The sequence below is a fragment of the Diabrotica virgifera genome, chromosome 2 (genome assembly GCF_917563875.1).
Source record: "Diabrotica virgifera virgifera chromosome 2, PGI_DIABVI_V3a".
Classification (NCBI taxonomy): Eukaryota; Metazoa; Arthropoda; class Insecta; order Coleoptera; family Chrysomelidae; genus Diabrotica; species Diabrotica virgifera.
The window spans coordinates 64,217,980-64,239,188 of record NC_065444.1 but is presented as its reverse complement, the minus strand read 5'-3'; the positions used below and the strand labels follow the sequence as shown (position 1 = coordinate 64,239,188).

General features: G+C 33.7%; 1 protein-coding gene across 1 annotated transcript in view; it reads right to left on the bottom strand.

Moving 5' to 3' along the window:
- Nucleotides 1-748: 748 nt before the first annotated feature.
- Nucleotides 749-21,209, bottom strand: part of LOC114330082 (sulfotransferase 1C4-like) — a 98,339-nt gene continuing 77,878 nt past the window's right edge. The window contains exons 7-8 of the mRNA XM_050642606.1: nucleotides 12,676-12,770; nucleotides 749-3,040 (exon numbers count right to left, since the gene is read on the bottom strand). Of these exons, the coding sequence (XP_050498563.1) occupies nucleotides 2,750-3,040; nucleotides 12,676-12,770 (386 nt within the window). The 3' untranslated portion in view covers nucleotides 749-2,749. The remainder of the gene's footprint in view (nucleotides 3,041-12,675; nucleotides 12,771-21,209) is intronic.

Sequence of the window (21,209 nt, the reverse complement as noted above, 5' to 3'; positions counted from 1 at the left end):
TAGTGATCAAAATCGATCAAAAGCCGTTTAGAAGTTATTAAGCTACAAAAGTATAATCCAATCAACGATTATTCCCGAAACGGTTTATGTAGTTGTAGTGGTTACGACGCTAAATTTGATCTGACAACGGGCAATCCGAGTATATTTACCGACCATCCCAATATTTTTGTCGATCTATTTCGAATAGAAAAAAGTCTAGTGTACATTCGACGGACACTAGATCATTTGGGAGATAATGCGACAAAGGCGACCATCTATAAAGCTTAACGTACCATACATTTAATTTATAAATAACTTTGAAAAACTCCTGATACAAGAATAAAGAACCGCTAAACGCCGTAAAAATAAGTGGTGCATATAATATTCCAGCTACAAAAGATCTGATATAAATATTACGTGGCGCGAAAATGTATTTTCCTTTTGATGCAAAAAAAAATTCTAGTTTTATTTTAAAGGATTTTTCCATAATATTTGCTAAATTTGAAGTAAACGCGCCACAAAAGAGTTTCAAAATTCAAACTGTATCAAAGTTACTCTTTTGTGGCGCGTTTTACTTGAGCAAATTGAGCAAATATTATGAAAAAATCTTTTAAAATAAAACTAGAATTTTGTTTTGCATCAAAATGAAAATAAATTCTCGCGCCACATTATATTAATATCAGATCTTCTGTAGCTGGAATATTGTATGCGCCACTCATTTTTACGGTGTTTAGCGGTTTTTTATTCTTGTTTAATATATACACTGTAAAATGACAAACGTGTTTATTACAACAATTACAATAGTAATATTAAAATAACTCAATATTAAATAAATAAGTTAACTGCATTTATTCAGTGGCGTGCTGGAACTTTTCAAGCGGCCCGGTGGTTTTATAGAAAAGCGGCCTCCCATCCTCATTTTACCTTCTATTATCAGGATGTTTTATTCGTTATTTAAAAAAACAAAAAAAAAAAAAACAAAAATAAAAATTATTTTTGAATCAAATATAAAACTTCGAATTCAATGATTTTTTTAATTTGCTGTATTTTTTCATTTAAGAATAATAATCTTACAAATAATAAATGACATGTATGACAATATTGTATGCAGTAACGCAGAAACCATAATTTCCTGAATAAATATAATATGAATTTGATGTAAATTAAGATGAAAGTAAAATAAGATTTTAAGAATTTTTCAATTATGTATTAAGCTCAATTTTAGTAAATTAATTATGCAAGAGAGTACAAATGCAAGTAGAGTGCAAATACTTTAATTTAAAAATATTTAAAATGTTAATACAACGCAATAATCTAAATATTCTTTTGCGATTATTTTATAAAATAATTACTTAACTCTTGATCAATAATTGCCGCATTAAAGTAGATTGTTGAGCAAATACGTCGATTATTCCATCATTTTTAAGCTGATACAAAGCTTCTTTTTCTATAGCCATTAGCATAAAAGTGATCTTGTGTTAAAGTACTTCTTAACCGATTTTTTATGCCTTTCAATGTTGAAAAGCTTTTTTTGCAAGTTACTGGTGTCACTGAAAGAGTTAATAAATGCTTTATATTATACTACATATTTAAATTTGGATAAGCACACAGCACACTGATATAAGTTGTACTCATGCAAAACAGCGTAACAGCAAGCTATACAATCTTTACACTTTTTAGTACCACACGGAGGTGAAGTTTTCACGATATCGATATTGTCATTTGTTACTTCATGTTCATTATCACTTAGATTAATAAGTTTTCTTCAATCCATTTATCCGCTTGACCATTGATTTCATCATCAAAATAAGATCTCCATCCTCCACTGTTTCCAGATCGAACAAAATTTCCTTCAGTTCGATTTAAAATGCCCAAATCTTTTGCAAGTTACTGGTGTCACTGAAAGAGTTAATAAATGCTTTATATTATACTACATATTTAAATTTGGATAAGCACACAGCACACTGATATAAGTTGTACTTATGCAAAACAGCGTAACAGCAAGCTATACAATCTTTACACTTTTTAGTACCACACGGAGGTGAAGTTTTCACGATATCGATATTGTCATTTGTTACTTCATGTTCATTATCACTTAGATTAATAATAACATATTATTATCCTTCATATTTTCTGTAGACTGAACATATTCATCATTAACTCGATCTTCTATAATCTCAGGATGTATTGTGCAAAATCCTATTTTTAATACAATCCATTTATCAGAAAAATCCACGAGTTCTTCTCTAATAGCAGTTGCAGAAATGGTAGGATAAAAATTTCTTAATTTTTTAGTATACCATTTTTATTATATCAAAATTTCTAGGATGTAGAGTGCTTAGATCATCATAAAACGATTTCATTTGTCTTGATCAAATCGTTTTTCGATACTTCCAATAATTCGGTCAAAAATGTGCAAGACGTTTTTCCATTTTTATTCTGCAGAGTACATACATGTTTGAAGGAAATTGGAAAACTATAAATATACTTGTATGTATGAAAATAAATAATATTATCTGTAGCAGTCTACTTATGTATATAGACTATAGAGTCTTATTCGTTTACTTAAACTGTATTTCACAATTAAAAAAAAATTTTTTTAAATGTTTTATTCATATTATTAGCAAAATTAACATCCGATTGGAAATTAAAAAATATTTTTTTTATTACATCTAAAAATGTTTGTGAAAACCTATTTGACCGGCCTCAAGAGGCCGCGGCCTCTCGGTGATTGCACCGATTCATTTATATGGCCAGCACGCCACTGCATTTATTTAGGAAATTCAATATTCAGTAGCCTTAAGTTTTCTTCAATCCATTTATCCGCTTGACCATTGATTTCATCATCAAAATAAGATCTCCATCCTCCACTGTTTCCAGATCGAACAAAATTTCCTTCAGTTCGATTTAAAATGCCCAAATCTTTGAAATCTTCGTTATTTACTGACTTATTGTTCTTGAAGTTGTCTATACTAAGATGGTTGCTTAGATGGGACAATTCTTCTGTTGAGTAGCTTTTCCCCAAAAACTTTGATAACTTTTGAAGGACTGGATCAAGATTCTAAACAAAAACAAAATGAGTGTAAAAAATATACAACTGTGAAAATTAAGGGAGTGGGCGCAAAATGTTGATCCAATATTATTTTAATGCATTTATTTTTTTCGAATCCTGAGAAAACTAATAAATATTTTGAAAAATTTAAAAGCAGAATGAAAGATTACATAATTATCGAGTGCCGAAAGTCCCTTAGAACAAACAAAAAATTCTTTTGACTGAAATATTTGAAATTAAAAATCACACTAAATTTTCTCTTTTTATTTTCAACCCTGTAACTTATTAAGCGGGTAGTAAGCGGTGGTAGCGGGTAGATACTTCTCTGCGATCCCGGCAGGGAATAGATCTACTTCAGGAATAGCACACCTGCCCACGCGAGCTCATGGATTTCCCCAGCATCCCTTCACCGGGGAAACCATGTCCTATCCCAAAGCAATCCCATCTCCACCCTTTCCTCCCTCCACATCCAGTCCAACTCGCCAACACGCACTAGCCAAGCGTGGCGTTTTAATGGCTTAAAACCCCAAAGGCAAATTTTCATGAAAGACGATAGTACTGAACGGCCCTCAGTCTCCGGCCGCTCCAATACCCCCAACCAAGGTAGCGGATGGAAAAGGGTTGGAGCAGAGGGTGCTAAGAATCCCCGGAAAAGATCAGGCTACCACAAAGAACGACAAATGCATATCACCTCATACAATGTTAGAACCCTTATATCGGACCAGAAGATGATGGAACTGGAGGAAGAGCTGAAAACAATAAAATGGGACATCATCGGCCTCAGCGAAATCAGACGAAGAGGAGAAGCCCAAATTACTCTTAAATCGGGACATTTATTTCATTTTAGAGGAGAAGAAGACACTTCACACGGTGGAGTAGGATTTATTATACATAGAAAACACACCCAAAATATAACTAAAATTAACAGCATAAGTCCCAGGATTGTATACCTCATCTTCAAACTAAATGCAAGATATAACCTTAAGATAATCCAGGCATATGCTCCAACGACAAGCCACTCCGATGAAGAAATTGAAAAATTTTATGATGACCTAGAAACAGCATTACATACTACACCAGCATATTATACAATAATTATGGGCGACTTTAATGCGAAAATTGGCTTCAAACAAGATGATGCAGAAGTAGCAATGGGCAAGTATGGGTATGGCGACAGAAATGAACGAGGACAAAGACTGCTTAATTTCTTACACCAGGAAAATTTATCCATGATGAACTCTTTTTTCGATAAAAAGCCTCAGCGTAAATGGACATGGATAAGCCCAGATGGCAGTGTCAAAAATGAGATAGATTTTATCATAACAAACAGAAAAGAAATCATTAAAGACATTGAAATACTTAACAAATTTTCGGTAGGAAGCGACCACAGATTAATCCGAGCAAAGATACGATTAAATGTCAATTTCGAAAGAACCAAGATGATCTTCAAAACACGAAAGACGAAATGGATTCCCCCAGGAAACAACAACCTCTATGAAGATGTACTAACCAGACGTATACAAGACCTTGAAAACGACATAGAAGACATTGAACAAGCAAATAATGTCATAACGAAAGCACTAAAAAAAACAGAAAGGGAGTGCTGCCCGACTGTCGTGACCCATAAAGAAAAATTAAGCCAAAATACCAAAGATTTAATAAGTAAAAGAAGACAATTGACGGAAAAATACGACTCCAACTACACAACACTGAAGAAATTAAATAAAGATATCCACCGATCAATCCGAAAAGACATAAGAGAAAACAACACAAGAGAAATAACTCACATAATTCAAGAAAACAAAGGTTTAAAAGTTTTGAGGCGTAATACGAATAACATCGGTAACAAAAATATGTACAAAATCAGAAACAAAGATGGCAACATTGCCACGGATAAAGCCGAAATCCTCAAGGTTGTCGAATCGTTTTATCGCGAAATGTATGAGAGCACCAACGAAAGGCAAGATCAGCCCCTGCCCAAAATCACAAACCAGGGATCAGAATTAATGCCAGAAGTAACACCACATGAAGTTAAAAAGGCACTTTCAGAAATGAAAAATAATAAATCCCCTGGCGATGACGGAATAGTAATCGAAGCAATCAAACAAGGTGGAAATAAAATTATCCAGGCTTTGGCCAAACTTTTCACCCAATGCATTTACCAAGGAAAAACTCCTTCTCAATGGAACAATGCAGTCATTGTTTTATTACACAAAAAGGGTGACATAACAGATCTGAAAAACTACCGTCCTATCAGTTTGCTATCACACATATATAAACTTTTCACAAAAATTATCAAAAAAAGACTGGAGGCTAAGTTAGACTTCTATCAACCTAGAGAACAAGCTGGATTTAGATCTGGATATAGCACTAACGACCACTTACTGGTAATAAAAAATCTAATAGAGAAGTCTGCGGAATACAACAAACCATTGGCACTGATATTCGTGGACTACGAGAAAGCATTTGATACCATAAGCCAGCAGAAAATGTTAAAAGCATTGACAGAATGCCGAATAGACCATCGCTACATTAACATGATCAAATATATCTACCAAACGGCAACGGCTAGCGTAAGACTGTCTGAACAACAAACAAATACATTCTGTATACAGCGAGGAGTACGGCAGGGAGACACCATCTCACCAAAGCTGTTCACAACCCTTTTAGAACACACATTTAAGAAGGCAGATCTAAACGAATATGGTATCAATATAAATGGAGAGAAGCTCAGTCATTTGAGATTCGCAGATGACATTGTCCTTATAGCCGATCGTATGGATGATGCAATAATAATGTTGAACAAATTATATTACGCTTCCTTAGAGGTCGGACTAAAGATTAATATCAACAAGACGCAAATAATGACTAATCTGGTGCTAAATCGTAATATTGTTGTTGATGGAATGGATATTGAGCAGACTGCATCTTATAAGTACTTAGGACATGAAATTCGGTTGGGATGAGATAACCAGACGTGCGAACTCCCACGTCGCATAGGATTAGCCTGGGCAGCGTTTGGTAAACTTAACTATGTATTTAAATCGGACTTGCCCAGATGCCTCAAAAGGAAAATCTTTGACCAATGTGTGTTGCCTGTACTCACTTATGGAGCCGAAACATTAACACTAACAAAAAAGGTAGTGAACAAGATTCGCGTAACTCAGAGGGCTATGGAGCGCCAGATGTTGGGTGTCTCCCTGAGAGACCGAATCCCAAACGAAGAAATACGCCGTAGAACAAAAACAACAGACGCTGTCGAAAAAATCGCGTCGCTTAAGTGGAATTGGGCAGGACACGTCTCCAGATTGCCAGACAACCGATGGACAAAACGTATTGTCGAGTGGAGGCCGCGAGAAGAAGCACTACGGAGCAGAGGACGCCCACTAACCAGATGGGCCGATGATTTGAAACATGTTGTCGGTAACTGGATGCAAGCCGCACAAAATAGAGATGAATGGAAAGAGCTGAGGGAGACCTATGTCCAGCAGTGGACGCGTACGGGTTGATGATGATGATGATGATGAACTTATTAAAATAAACATAGAAGTTTTCAGAGAATTTCGGCCGTCGGTAATAATGTAATCTTTCATTCTGGCTTAAAATTTTTCAAAAATACTTATCAGGATTTTATCAGGATTCGAAAAAAAAAATGAATGCATTTAAACAGCATTCGACCAAGATTTTGCTACTACCCCCTTAAGAATTTATTTGCAATAATTACTCGAACAAAAAGAAAAAGCTTTGGATACACCATTATAAGTGTGAGTGAATATAATTAGTCTAAAATGTATCAGACGAGAAGTAATCCAGTGATACCAATCATTTCAGTGTCTTTTCACTGATTTAGTATATATTTGTTGGACAGTGTCGTTTTGATCTTCTTGTTACCTCTGATTAAAGATACAATTTTCTTGTTTTCTGTCGTAGATGTTCAAGGTAGTTTCTTTTTAATCTTCTGATTTCTTCTGCAACAAAAATATATTCCAAATCCGTCATGTAAGAACCACCAGATGAAACCCGTCACCCTGCATTGAATATTATTAGGAGTGTCTTAGACTGGATTATTTGAATGATTTTCTTATTAACAGGGCTAAGTTATCATCTTATGTCTGCTAATAAAATCTTTATCTTTATTATGTTTTATCTTTAGTTTCTAAATTTACATGAACATTAGGTATATGTATATTTATTTTCAGATGAATAATCCAGATACTTTGTTTTTAAACCTTTTTCTTTAAGAGCTTGTGTTTTCTACTATTTCAGTTTTTGTTCTGAATCCTTTTCAGTATTTTTCACAACACAATATGATCATCATACATTAGAAAACAGAGAATCGTGTTCTGTAGTTTCCTTGTTATCAGATTCAACACTAATGAGATTAAATAATAAGGACTAGACACTGAGCCTGATGTAACTCTACTTTCTCATATACTTTATGTATGTGAAATCCTCTTCTAAATATTATGTCCTAACACTAGGTGTTACTTCCTTTACTTCCTCATACATATCTTACACAAATCTTCACTTATTCATTGATGACTTCTTTCACACCAGAGAACCTCTCAATGAATTAATCATAGGTATGCTTTCGGAAGATTAATAAACGTAAAATAAGATAACAGAAAATAAAAATCTTAATCAAAAGGAGCATACCAAAACAAATAAATCATGAAGTGGAAAAAGTACAATACAATTTATTCATCTGACACAAACAAGAACTCTTGAACAACTAAATGACGAAATAACTTTTGACTAAGTATGCAAATAATCAGAACCTTGTTATTACAGGTACTAAAGGTACTGATCAACAAGGCCTACCACAGATAATCACAGGTAGTAAAAGTATAGCAATATAAAATCTGTTGCCTTGCTTGTATGCCGTTTAAGAGATAAAATATACTAATATGACGTACTCCAGATTTAGCCATACGGCCCTCACTCCCTCTAAGGGGAAAACTCACTCATCCCAGATACCTACGGGTAAGATTGATCTCTGGCGTTACTCTTTTCGTGTTATCGAGCCCTAGGTGACTTGGTATACATGAGTATCTCCCAAAAATTTTCGTACACATCTGGCCGTCCTCGAGAGTAGTAGCAGATATGTTTCTTCAGACCCAGCTTTTTTAAGTTTTCTAGGAGGTTGTTCGGAATGACTCCAGTAGTAGAGACACTAATAGGTATTGTCTGAGTACTTTGCATTCTCCATTGTTATCCTTATCTCACAAGATCGAGAACGATATCGGCAAATTGTTATGGAAGCTACCCACGCCTAAAAATTTGGGCACGGTACTTAAACAAGAAGATTGTCTTCGTATTTGAATTTTCGGATCTCTGTACTTGGCGATCTTTTCAGTGTATTTAGAACGTATGGTCCAAGAGCTGTGAGACATTTTTGAGTAGGTATTTTAGGCAACCTGAAAATTTTTCAGGTGACTCTTCTATAACAGCCTAATACAAAAATGCCGGTCTGGCTGGAGGGTAGCGGTTATTTTCCCCAAAAATCCCCCCAAAAGTTAAAAAAAAGGGTAAAAATTGTTATTGCAAAAAATATCATTGACGTGACTTTAAAGTAAATTTAAATATTCAAATATAAAGAAAATAAACAGGCCAGGCGATTTGAGGGCGATTTTAACTCTGCAAGATACTTGCATGGGCGCCCCAGGATTATTTTCGGGGGATGCATCTGAACTTTAGAAGATTTCATCTGAATCTGTACATACTATTAACGAGTATAAAATATACAAATATACACGCAAAGCTATGTACATTCCTTCCGGACAGGGAAGTATAATGATTATTTTGACAGGGTATTTTTTAATATTAAAAATAAATATTCTAAAAAAGACAGGTTTTTTTTTGGTGAAATTTTCCAGCTGCCATGTGATCAAACAAATTACGCGTACATATAAATAAAAAGCGCTATAGGTAAGCAGCAGTGTGAGACAGAGCGTATACCGATAGCTGTTTGTGTCCTCTGTTGTACCTGAGCGAGTTCGTTCGCTCGAGAAAAATCACGTGACCTGGCGATCCCATGTTGTTGTGCCTCGAAACGTTAGAGTAATTGTTATATATTATAGTTTTTTAAGTAACTTTTTCTTAATTAAAGGAAAATAATACGTACTATGCAATAGATTTTGCAAATATGATAGAAAAAGACAGATTTATTATTATCAATATATAGGTAGAAAAGTATAAAAGTATAAACTAAATTAATTCTGTGTCCGAATCTTGTACTTCATCTTCAAACTCCTCATCTGAGCTTAAATATTCACTGTCTTCTTCTTCGTCAGACTCCCCTCGAGACTCAGATTCCTCTTCTTCATGATCTGTAAATAGTTGTAATATGTATTTAGAATTAATTAAAAATTAATTAGCGATAATTTAATTGAATTACTACGTATTCTCTCTCCTTTTATACGGAGTCGAAGCCTGGACAATCACGGGCGCATCTGAAGAAAGACTTGCCATTGTTGACATGTGCTGTTATTGAATAATGTAAAAAATATCATGAACACAACACGTAACAAACACGGAAACATTAAGAAAGATGAAAAAGGCAAAAGAAATACTCAACACTATAAAGGAAAGAAAAATAAGCCAAAATAAATATTCATTCTCTTCTTCTTCGTCAGACTCCCCTCGAGACTCAGATTCCTCTTCTACCTGATCTGTAAATATTTGTAAATATGTATTTAGAATTAATTAAAAAATAATTAGTGATTAATTAATTGAGTTGCTACGTATTATTACTTATATAACTAATACTTAATACTTTCTCTTATATTATAAATTACATCACGTTTTTTATTTCTTAGTATATGACCAAAGTAGCTCATTTTTCTTTCCTTCATAGTGTTGAGTATTTGTTTTGCCTTTTTTTATATTTCTTAAGGGGGGGGATGGTTTGAAATATTTAATTTTTTTATTACTTCAAATAAAAGTGCATACTTTCAACAATACTCTATGAAATTTTCAAAATAATCGGAGTAAAATTATCAGAGACACAGGGTGTTGAATATCCCTATCTTCGACTCGCGTTGCCGCGGCTTCGCGCCAGCACGCTTGAGCGTAGTGAGAAACGTTAAACAACTGTTCGCCTTCTCTTTTGTAGATTACTCCGCAATTTAAAAAACATATTCCAATGTTCATAAATTTACGATTTGGCAGACAAATCAGAAGATGAAGATGCAGTTGTCAAAAGTTAAAACGCATTTTTCTCAAAACTGCTTTTTCAAATGCGGTGGACATTGTAACTGAAAAACTACTCGACCGATCTACCTGAAATTTTGCATAGATTTTCTTTAGACATTTCGTGAGGTAATAACGTCGAGATATTTTTCATTTTTTGCTTATTTTTTGTTCAACAATATTATATCTGTTGGTTTTCACAAAATTTTTATCAAAAATTTAGTATTTTTGACTTCTGAGTATCCCAAAAATTCAAAAATCGCTAAAAATAAAAAAACTCGACGTTGTTACCTCGTGAAACTCATAAGCTAATTAAATATTTTTGAATTTTTTGTTTCGTATGATCCAGTGATGAGTCCAGTGATGTCCTCCGCAAAATTCATTATTTTTGAGCTGCCTGCCAAAATTTGTCGCCCATGGCTTATTTTTCAATATTTTGGATTTAATTTTTTCTTAAATATTCTTTGAATTGTACTTAATATGTTTATTTAATTCAAAAATAAAATAATTCTACCATAGCTTCGAAAAAAATCACAAAAATGTGCTTGGTATGTTGATTTCAAATCATACCCACCCCTTAATGTTTCCGTGTTTGTTACGTGTTGCGTCCATGATATTTTTTACATTATTCGATAACACCACATCTCGACAATGGCAAGTCTATCTTCAGATGCGACCGTGATTGTCCAGGCTTCGACTCCCTATAAAAGGAGAGAGAATACGTAGCAACTCAATTAATTTTTCAGTAATTAATTTTTATTTAATTCTAAATACATATTACAACTATTTACAGATCATATAGAAGATGAATCTGAGTCTCGAGGGGAGTCTGACGAAGAAGAAGACAGTGAATATTTAAGCTCAGATGAGGAGTTTGAAGAGGAAGTACAAGATTCGGACACAGAATTAATTTAGTTTACACTTTTATACTTTTCTACCTACATCTTTATAATAATAAATCTGTCTTTTTCTATCATATTTGCAAAATCTATTGTATAGTACGTATTATTTTCCTTTAATTAAGAAAAAGTTACTTAAAAAACTATAATATATAATAATTACTCTGACGTTTCGAGGCACAACAATATGGGATCGCCAGGTCACGTGATTTTTCTCGAGCGAACGGACTCGCCCAGGTACAACAGAGGACGCAAACAGCTATCGGTATACGCTCTTTCTCACACTCCTGTTTACCTATAGCGCTTTTCATTTATATGCACGCGTAATTTGTTCGATCACATGGCAGTTGGAAAATTTCACCAAAAAAAAAACTGTCTTTTTTAGAATATTTATTTTTAAAATTAAAAAATACCCTGTCAAAATAACAATTGCACCTCCCTGTGCGGAAGGAATGTACATAGCTTTGCATGTATAGTTGTATATTTTATACTCGTTAGTAGTATGTACAGATTCAGATGAAATCTTCTGAAGTTCAGATTCATCCCCTGAAAATAATCCTGGGGCGCCCATGCAAGTATCTTGCAGAGTTAAAATCGCCCTCAAATCGCCTGGCCTGTTTATTTTCTTTATATTTGAATATTTAAATTTACTTTAAAGTCACGTCAATGATATTTTTTGTAATAATAATTTTTACCCTTTTTTTAAATTTGGTGGGGATTTTTGGGGAAAATAACCGCTACCCTCCAGCCAGACCGGCATTTTTGTATTAGGCTATCACAGAAGAGTCACCTGAAAAATTTTCAGGTTGCCTAAAATACCTACTCAAAAATGTCTCACAGCTCTTATACTAGTAGGTTAGTGTAGTTAGGTATCGCCACGTCAATGAATGTTGTTTGTTTCGTTAATTTATTAATTAATACGAGATCCGGTCTACTATGTGTTACTGCTTGGTCTGTCAGCACAGTGCGGTCCCAGTATGGCTTGTAGTTTTCATTCTGAAGCATAATCTCCGGAATGTATTGATAGTATACGATATGGTTTGTTTGAAGAAGTCTCAGTTTGATGACTATGTCTTAATGAATGATCTTTCATATTGTTCATCGGCTATAACTTTTCCAATGCGTCACGAATCATTTTCAAACAAATTAAGTTAAAACATAAAGTGAAACGTACGCCGATGTGTGTAGTATATAGTATAAAGTATACAAAATGTATCTACACATCGACGTTCGTTTCACTTTATGTTTTGACTTAATTCGTTTGAAAATGAATCGTGACGGGAAAAGTTATAGCGGATGAACTATACTAAGTCATGCCGTTCCTTATACTCAGTTGTAGCAAATGCCTGGCAGCGTCCGGTAAGATGTTGAATGGTTTCTTGAGCTTGACATTCATATACGCATTTGCCATTTTTGACCCGAGTCTTTGACGATACATTTCAGGAAGTGCTTCTATTATTAGATTATTACGTATCAGGTAAACAAATGAAGCTCTTATCTGATAGACAGCCACGATTTGATACTACCAATATTTAAAAATTTAGTTTCTTTTACCTTGTTCATATCTTCATAGAACAGAAAAATTAAATTGCTTTCATGCCTTCTACTCCATCCTTCTTTTATATGCTCCCAGTATGGTGCCCAAGAAACTAAAAATTAATTATTTTTACAAAAGTATTATTGTCAAACTAAACATAAACATTACAATAATGCGAGGATAACAGTGTAAATTTAAAATTATTAATCCTGATAATTTGATATATATGTATATGTAGATATGAAAAGAGAAGAAGAAGAAGATGTATAATGGAAAAATGTGGTGAGCAACTTAAATAGTCCATAGCGGCTAGCTGCAGCTTTTGAACTGAGTAGAGAGCTGTGGAAGAGTTTGCTGTGAAAGAAGAAGAGTTTGCACTGGTTAAATGACACCAGTCTATGCCATAAAAAAAAGAAAAAAAAAACAGAACATCTGACATATATTTTAAAATATGAATATTATAAAGTAATTACAACAAATCAAAACAAGAAAATTAAATAATTGAGACATTATTGTGGTATATTTCGGTTTTTGTTATATATTATATTAGAAAATTCAGTTAAGAGCGTAGGCGCAAAATTTAGGATCAATGCTTGTTAAATGCATTAATTTTTTCGAATGCTCAGAAAACTAATAAAATTTTTTCTACGGCCGTGCTAAAACAGCCACTTTCCCGCACGGAGTGCGGGAAAGTAGAATACCTTTGTAATATGGCATTATAATATATTATAATACATGCAATAAACTAATATTTAGATATTATTCATTCATTTATTTCAAATTTATCTTACTGTGTTAATGTTTTAATGAAATTAACGCGATTATTTCATTCATAGGAGATTCTGACCAATAGAAAGCTACAGAAATAAAAATTAAACTGATTATTTTTTGATGATTTTAACTTTCAATCGTATAGTAAGATATGTGATCACGTGTTTAATTCTGTCCAATCAGATTAAAATTATACTGAGAATTATCTACTGTAGACAATTACCGATAGAAATTTTTTAAGTAGATTGTTTCTGTTTAATTGCAATCAGTTTCCTAGTTTTGACAACTGTCACATTTAAGAAAATATCCATAATATACGTATTAAAAAATAATCTTACGAATATCACACGACAGTAAGAATAAATAAGAAAATAATGCTTCATTTTTACACAAATTTGTTGTTATTGGGCAATAGCCACTCGAGCCCTGCGGGCTCTCGTGTCTATTGCCAGACAACAAAACACACTACCTGGGGTTCAAGACTTATTACAACCAAAGAAAAACATCTCCTGGAAACAGTTCAACAAAAAAATCTTAACTATTTATCAACTGGCGAGGCAACTTATTGGCCCACTGATAGAAATAAAATTCCAGACCTATTAGATTTTGCTATAATCAAAAGTATACCAATCGATCGATGTGATATTAAATCAAACTTTGACCTTAGCTCCGATCATAGTCCTATCATCATCAATGTGAGTAGTGAAATTCTTCAAAAAGTTTTCCCTCCTAGACAGTGTTCTAAACGAACTGACTGGCTAGAATTTCAAGAAATCGTAAACACCAACCTAAGTCTCAACGTAAGGCTAAAAACAGAAGAAGAAATTGAGACAGCAGTTCACGATTTCACAAATCTAATGCAAAACGCGGCCTGGAAAGCAACACCTGTACATCATAAGAGAAAGACAGATGATGTTCCCAGATATATTAAGGAGTTGGTAACCGAGAAGCGTAGGGCACGCAGAATCTGGTAGCACACAAGAAACCCAGCGGACAAAACCAATCTCAATAGACTGACACACAGACTACATTCAGCACTTCAAGAATCCAGAAATACATCTTTTGAATATTTCATCAAAAACCTGACTCCCAGTGATCACCCATTGTGGAGAGCGACCCAAAAAATAAAAAGACCTGTCGTAACAGCTTCTCCATTAAGACAGAACGATAATGCATGGGCTAGATAAAATGAAGAAAAAGCAAGAGTTTTTGTAGAACACCTTGAAAAAGTGTTTGCACCAGTAGATTTATTCGAAGATGAAGAAATAAATAGCTATTTAGATGCTCCCTGTCATCTATCACCACCTGCTAGATCAATTACTCCATCAGAAATTATGGAAGAGATAAAGAAAATCAACTCCCATAAAGCTCCAGGTTATGATCTAATAGTGGGAGAAATTCTCAAACATTTACCAAGAAGAGCTATCGTGTTTCTCACTACTTTATACAACCGAATTCTTCATCTTTCCTACTATCCAACGCAATGAAAATTTGCTGAAATTATCATGATCGCCAAACCTGGAAAGCCACCAACAGAAGCTGCCTCTTACAGACCCATAAGCCTGCTGCCTATACTCTCTAAAATATTTGAGCGACTACTGCAAAGTAGAATAAATAGTATAACCTCCATAAATAATTTAATACCAAATCATCAATTTGGTTTTAGGGAAAAACACACCACAACTCAGCAATGCCATAGGATAGTAAATTTAATCAGAGACGGTTTAGAAATAAGAACATTTGCACTGCGCACTGCAGCATTTCTAGATATTCAGCAAGCCTTTGATAAGGTTTGGCACCAAGGTCTGTTTTACAAATTAAAAACAAACATGCCGAGTCAGATTTACTTACTTCTAAAATGATACCTTTCCGACAGACATTTCGATGTCAAAATGGAAAAAGATAACAGAAGCTACCAACTCATAAGGGCAGGAGTACCCAAGGCAGTGTTTTAGGACCATTTTTGTACTTATTATACACTGCTGATATATATAATTGCGCTTGACCATGATCCAGTAGTGGCCTCTAACAAGCTACAAACACATTTAGATCGATTACAAAACTGGCTCCAAAAATGGAAAATCAAAGTCAACCACGAAAAATCGGCTCACATAACATTTACGAACAGACATGTAAATTGTCCACATGTTACAATAAACCACCAAGTTATCCCAGTGAAAGCTGAAGTCAAATATTTAGGTATTCACCTTGATCAGAAACTAACATGGACAGCGCACATTAAAGCTAAAAAACAACAACTCCAAATAAAAACCAGACAAATGAATTGGCTTCTTGGTAGAAGATCACAATTATCCATAGAAAACAAACTGGCAATATACAAAATAATACTAAAACCTATATGGACCTACGGGATTGAACTATGGGGATGTACGAAACCATCAAACACCAAAATTCTGCAGAAATACCAATCAAAAACTTTAAGAATCATTGCAAATGCACCCTGGTATATTTCAAACCAAACATTACATGAGGACTTAAAAATACCATTCATAAAGGATGTAATAGGACTGTATGCGACCAAACATAGAAAAAGAAGTATCAATCACAACAACGAGCTGATTTCCACGCTTTCCAATCGTCCATTACCAGTTGGGAGACTCAAGAGACAGTGGCCAGAAGACTTGTGTGAGTGACATTTGTGTTAGTGAATACAGTGGTGAATAAGGTGAACCGGCACTGGCCGGCAACACCTACAAAACATTACATAATTATCAGTTTTACTTAATACTCCTTTGTACAGAGTAGATTGTAAATTTGCAAGTTTTCAAATAAAAAAAAACAAATTTTCGAAAAACTGTCACATTATTTTCAATTTATTCTCACTCTCTTGTGATACTATACCCGATAATTTTTGATAATTTTCCATCGTCAAGTAAATTACGTCAGATGCCCTTCGTTGCTATGAAAAAATACATTTAGTGACATTAATGACAATTAATGTTTTAAAAATTATAAAAGTGATGACCTTCAACCGTCAAATATTTTTAACAACTGTGTGTTTAATTGTACTAATTTGTACTTACATAAATAAATTACAATAAAATTTTGGTTTTGAACAGTTTTATTCATGAAATAATCGCAACAAATTGCACTCGATCTCTAAAATTAATATAGAATTTTAGAGATCTTGTGCAATTACTACTAATAATTTTTGATAAAATCCCGCCGTCAAGTATATTACGTCAGATGCCCTTCGTTGCCAAAAAAAAAATACATTCAGTGACATTAATGAGAATTAATGTTTTAAAAGTTATAAAAGTGATGACTTTCAACCGTCAAATATTTATAAAAACTGTGTGTTTAATTGGTTTCACCCCTATTCAGCGGTTCCCATAAGCGCGGTCCCCGATTGAGCGGTCTCATTACAGCGGTCCCCGTTTCAGCGGGTCCCCGTTTCAGCGGTACCCCGACTCCTCGGTCCCCAATAGAGCGGTCTCAATAAGAAAATAATAATATGACAATGACAAGTAATTAGTTTTATTGTAGGATATTATTTTAACCTATTCTTGTTTGAAAATATACAGGTAATATCTAAGTATCTGGTATATACCCCAGTTAATAGGGAAAAAATCATCGATTTCAGGTAAAAATGTTCTACAGGGTTTTCAAAGTTTTAAACGTTAGATGAGGGATAACTGATGATAATTCCGTGAAGACGTACAGCTGTTTTTGCTTTTTTTTTAAACAATTGCAAAGAATGAAAAAAGCAGTTTTTTGACTATAAAACGTTTCTTGTACATTTTAGAGAAAAATGTTTCAAATAAATGTGGATCTTAAAAAGTTCTTTAATTTGGTGGTAAGCATATTGTAATATATAAACAATTGACCGAGATAATTGCAAAAAACCCTCATTTTTGCAGTAAATTATAAATATTAATTACTTTATTTTTTGCACAATGACGTAAAATTTAATGACTTTAAATTATGTCAATTAATGAGTTATTTAAGTGTGCTAAATTTCAACCAGATCGACCAAATAGTTTATAAGTTATTCAATTTGTTTATCCCAGAGAGCAATTGTTTATACAACTGTTCTTGCCCTACAGTGACTCTGTGAGATATTTAGCAGATCGCAGTCGATTATTTGAGACTTTAATTTTAAGACGTATTAAAAAATTTTTAACATTTTATTGAAATTGTTATTAAAAAAACTGTTTGAAAAAGACCTGACTTTTTAGCTTATAAACAATTAGAATAACTTAGATATTTTTTATGTTCCGTGCTTGTATGTAGGCGTAGGCTCAATGAAAAGCTGATGAAAAAATGCATATAAAAAAAGAAAAAATAATTTTATAAAATTCATTTTTTATTGTTAAAACTACTGTCCCCAAGAGGGTCCTGTTTTTACTCATTTTCCTGAACGATGCCTCTCAAACGGCATGCTGCAGAACCAAACGCCGCTGAAACGGGTCGGTGGAATCGAGAACCACCGAAACGGGGACTGCTGAAATGGGTACCGCTGAACCGGGGACTGCTGAAAAGGGTCGGTGGAATCGAGAACCGCTGAAACGGGGACTGTTAAAATGGGGTCTTACCGTTTAATTGTACAGTGGAACCCCGATAAGTCGGCCCCCGATAACCCGGAAGTCCGGCTAACCCGGACCGATTTTCATCAGATAAACATTTTGATTTTCAATATTTTGTATTTTTCAATTTAATTGTGGCTTATTTCCAATCAAAATAGTTAATTATCAGACAAACCTTTCAACAATAAAAATGTATGTAATATAATATTTGAGAGATAATGTGTACTTATGTGTGTAATTTGAACTATACGATATTAAAAATGACTCATAGCACACGCCGCAGGAACAACAGCCACCTGTCTGTAATATATATTCCTTTTTATTTCAAACTGTCAGCATTGTTTAGGAAAGACTATTTAAAAAATTCTTTTATAAACAATGGTCTTTAGTATTGTGTGTCTTGTATTGTTCGCTTCCATTTGCTTACGTTTGGGTTTGGTGTTTTTTTTAGTAATTTTAATGAGTAGGTACTGTGCATATTTATAAATATATTTCATGTTATTTCAATTCTAACGGAGTTTATCTGTAAGTATACCGTATTTTATTAATTTTTACCATATTCTCCGGCTATCTCGGATTTTCGATAACCCGGATCGGTCGCGGTCCCGATTAATCTCGAGTTATCGAGGTTCCACTGTACTAATTTGTACTTACATAAATAAATTACAATAAAATTTTGGTTTTGAACAGTTTTATGCATGAAATAATCGCAGCAAATTGCACTCGATCTCTAAAATGATTATCGAATTGTTGCCCTCGTGACACTTTGACATAATTTCACTCCCCTTCGGGTCGTGAAATTAAAACTGTCGCAGTGTCACTCGGGAAAAATTCGATAATTTTAGAGCTCTTGTGCAATTACTACTGATAATTCGTTGAAATATAATTATTTTGAGATAATATTCAAAAGTCACATCACTAGACAATACCAACGGTTTTGAAACGCCGTCATGGAAACCAATATCGTCGTCATGGTAACTAATTTTTTGAAAGTTTGGTTTTGACAACCTTGTCAAAGAACGTATTAATTTGTGTATTTTCACTCCTAAATAAAAATTTATATAACTTTATTTGTTGCTGCTTTTTTCCAAACGTACAGCCCTAGAAAAAATATTGTTCCTAACTCATGCGGATAGTGTCTTTCCCGCACTCGACTCCCGCACTCCGCTATCGCGTCGTTCGGGTCAACGGCAGTCTCGTGCGGGAAAGTATCACTTTCCGCACTAGTTAGGAAATAGCTATTTGAAAAATTTCAACGCAAAATGAAAGAGTAGGTACATAACGAGTATTACCGAGAACCGAAAGTCCCTTAGAATAAACAAAAAGTTTTTTTTAATGAGATACTGGAAATTAAAAATCACACTAAATTTTCTCTTATTTTTCACCTCTGTAGTTTATTAAAATAAACATAGAAGTTTTCAGGGACTTTCAACCTTAGGTAATAATGTAGCATTTTATTCTGCGTTTAAATTTTTCAAAAATACTTATTAGTTTTCTCAAGATTCCAAAAAAAAATGAATGCATGTAAAAAGCATTAGCCCGAAATTTTGTGCCTACATTCTTAATAGTATACGCGCCCCTTCCCATGTCAGTTGGCCCAACATTAGATTAAAAAGAAAACAATTTCACGCTACAAAGTTTCTATCGGGGACAACTCGGGACTGTCAGAATGCCTTCCAGAAATGGTATAACATGCTTTTCATTCCATTTTAAACTCTTTGTTAAGGCACGACAACCTGCACCGTGTTGTTGGAACACAAAATCTTTCGCTGATGTTAAACTTTGTTCCATAATAGGTAAATCGTATATATAGTATAATGCAAATCTATGGAATAAATTCATTATTTCAGAAGAAGACGACTTTTAAAAAATGTTAAAAAGCGTCAATTTAATTTTTGAATGGCCATCAATTGATGTATGTATATTTGAGATTACGTTATCAGTGTTACATTATTCTACATATTATTCGGTCGACTTCGATATACTTTGCTCTTCATATATCCCATAAAAAAGTATAACGGAGTCAAATCTGGAAACCTTGGTGGCTACTCTATAGATCCTCTTCCCTATCCACCTACCTGGGAAAAATGATATTTAAGTAATTTCGTACCTCAACGTCATAGTGTGGAGGAGTCCCATCCTGTTGTAACTAAAAATCATTTCTATTTGGAGACAGCTTATTCAGCTGTGGCATCATACCTAATTCTAAAGGCATTCCAGATAACGAGGAGTAGTGTTTTTCACAAAAAATATGGCCCCATAATGTGATTGTTTGTAATGCCGGCCCAAACATTCATCTTCTAAGAATATTGTGTCCTATATATTCTTCCATCTAAAGTGGATTTTCAGTGGCCCAGAATGTTCCTTAAAATGAAACTGGACCAGTGAGACCAACGAGGACAAAGAAGAAGCATAGCAAGATGACAACAAAGATGGTACGAAGACTTAAAAAGAACATCGGGGCTAAATTGTTACCAGCTAGCCAAGAATAGAGAAAACTGGAGAACAGTGAGCCAGGTCTATATCGAAAAGATAGAAAACAAAGAAGAAAATGAAGAAGACGAAGAAGATATTTATTTTAAAAGGACGAAACCTATTGATTCTTTCAGAATCTTAACAGAAGATAAAGCAAAAAACAAAGTAAGTCCTAAAGATATAAATGTGAATACAAGCTTTATAATTTTATCGGTTTTTAAAACACTGTAGATTTTAGAAACGTTTATCAGTTACCTCAGAGAAGAGGTATACCCCTAATAGTCCAAGAGGCAGCGCTGAAAAATTTCTCTGAATTTACTAAAGCTAGTTATTTCACAGTTGATTATCGTGATTGTGTAAAAAAAGATACTGCGGTCGGTCAAGCGAAACGTAGAACAGGTGGTACTGACAGCTTGTCAAAGTTGCTACCTGCGGAGGTAATTAAATCCATTTACTAAGGCTGAAAATTAGTACACACATTCTAAATAGAATATAAATAAAAGTTATTATAGTCGGTTGGCCCCAATTAATGTACAGGGTTATTCACTATATTTTGACCCCCCTCTAAACTGCTTTATTTACAGAATTAGAAAAAAATGTAAAATACAAAACTTATTCAATTTTTAAATTTTGATTTTTTGACATATATATATATATATATATTTATATATATATATATATATATATATATATATATATATATATATATATATATCAAATAGATGAAATAGAGAATGTGGAAAAATCCCCTTACGAAC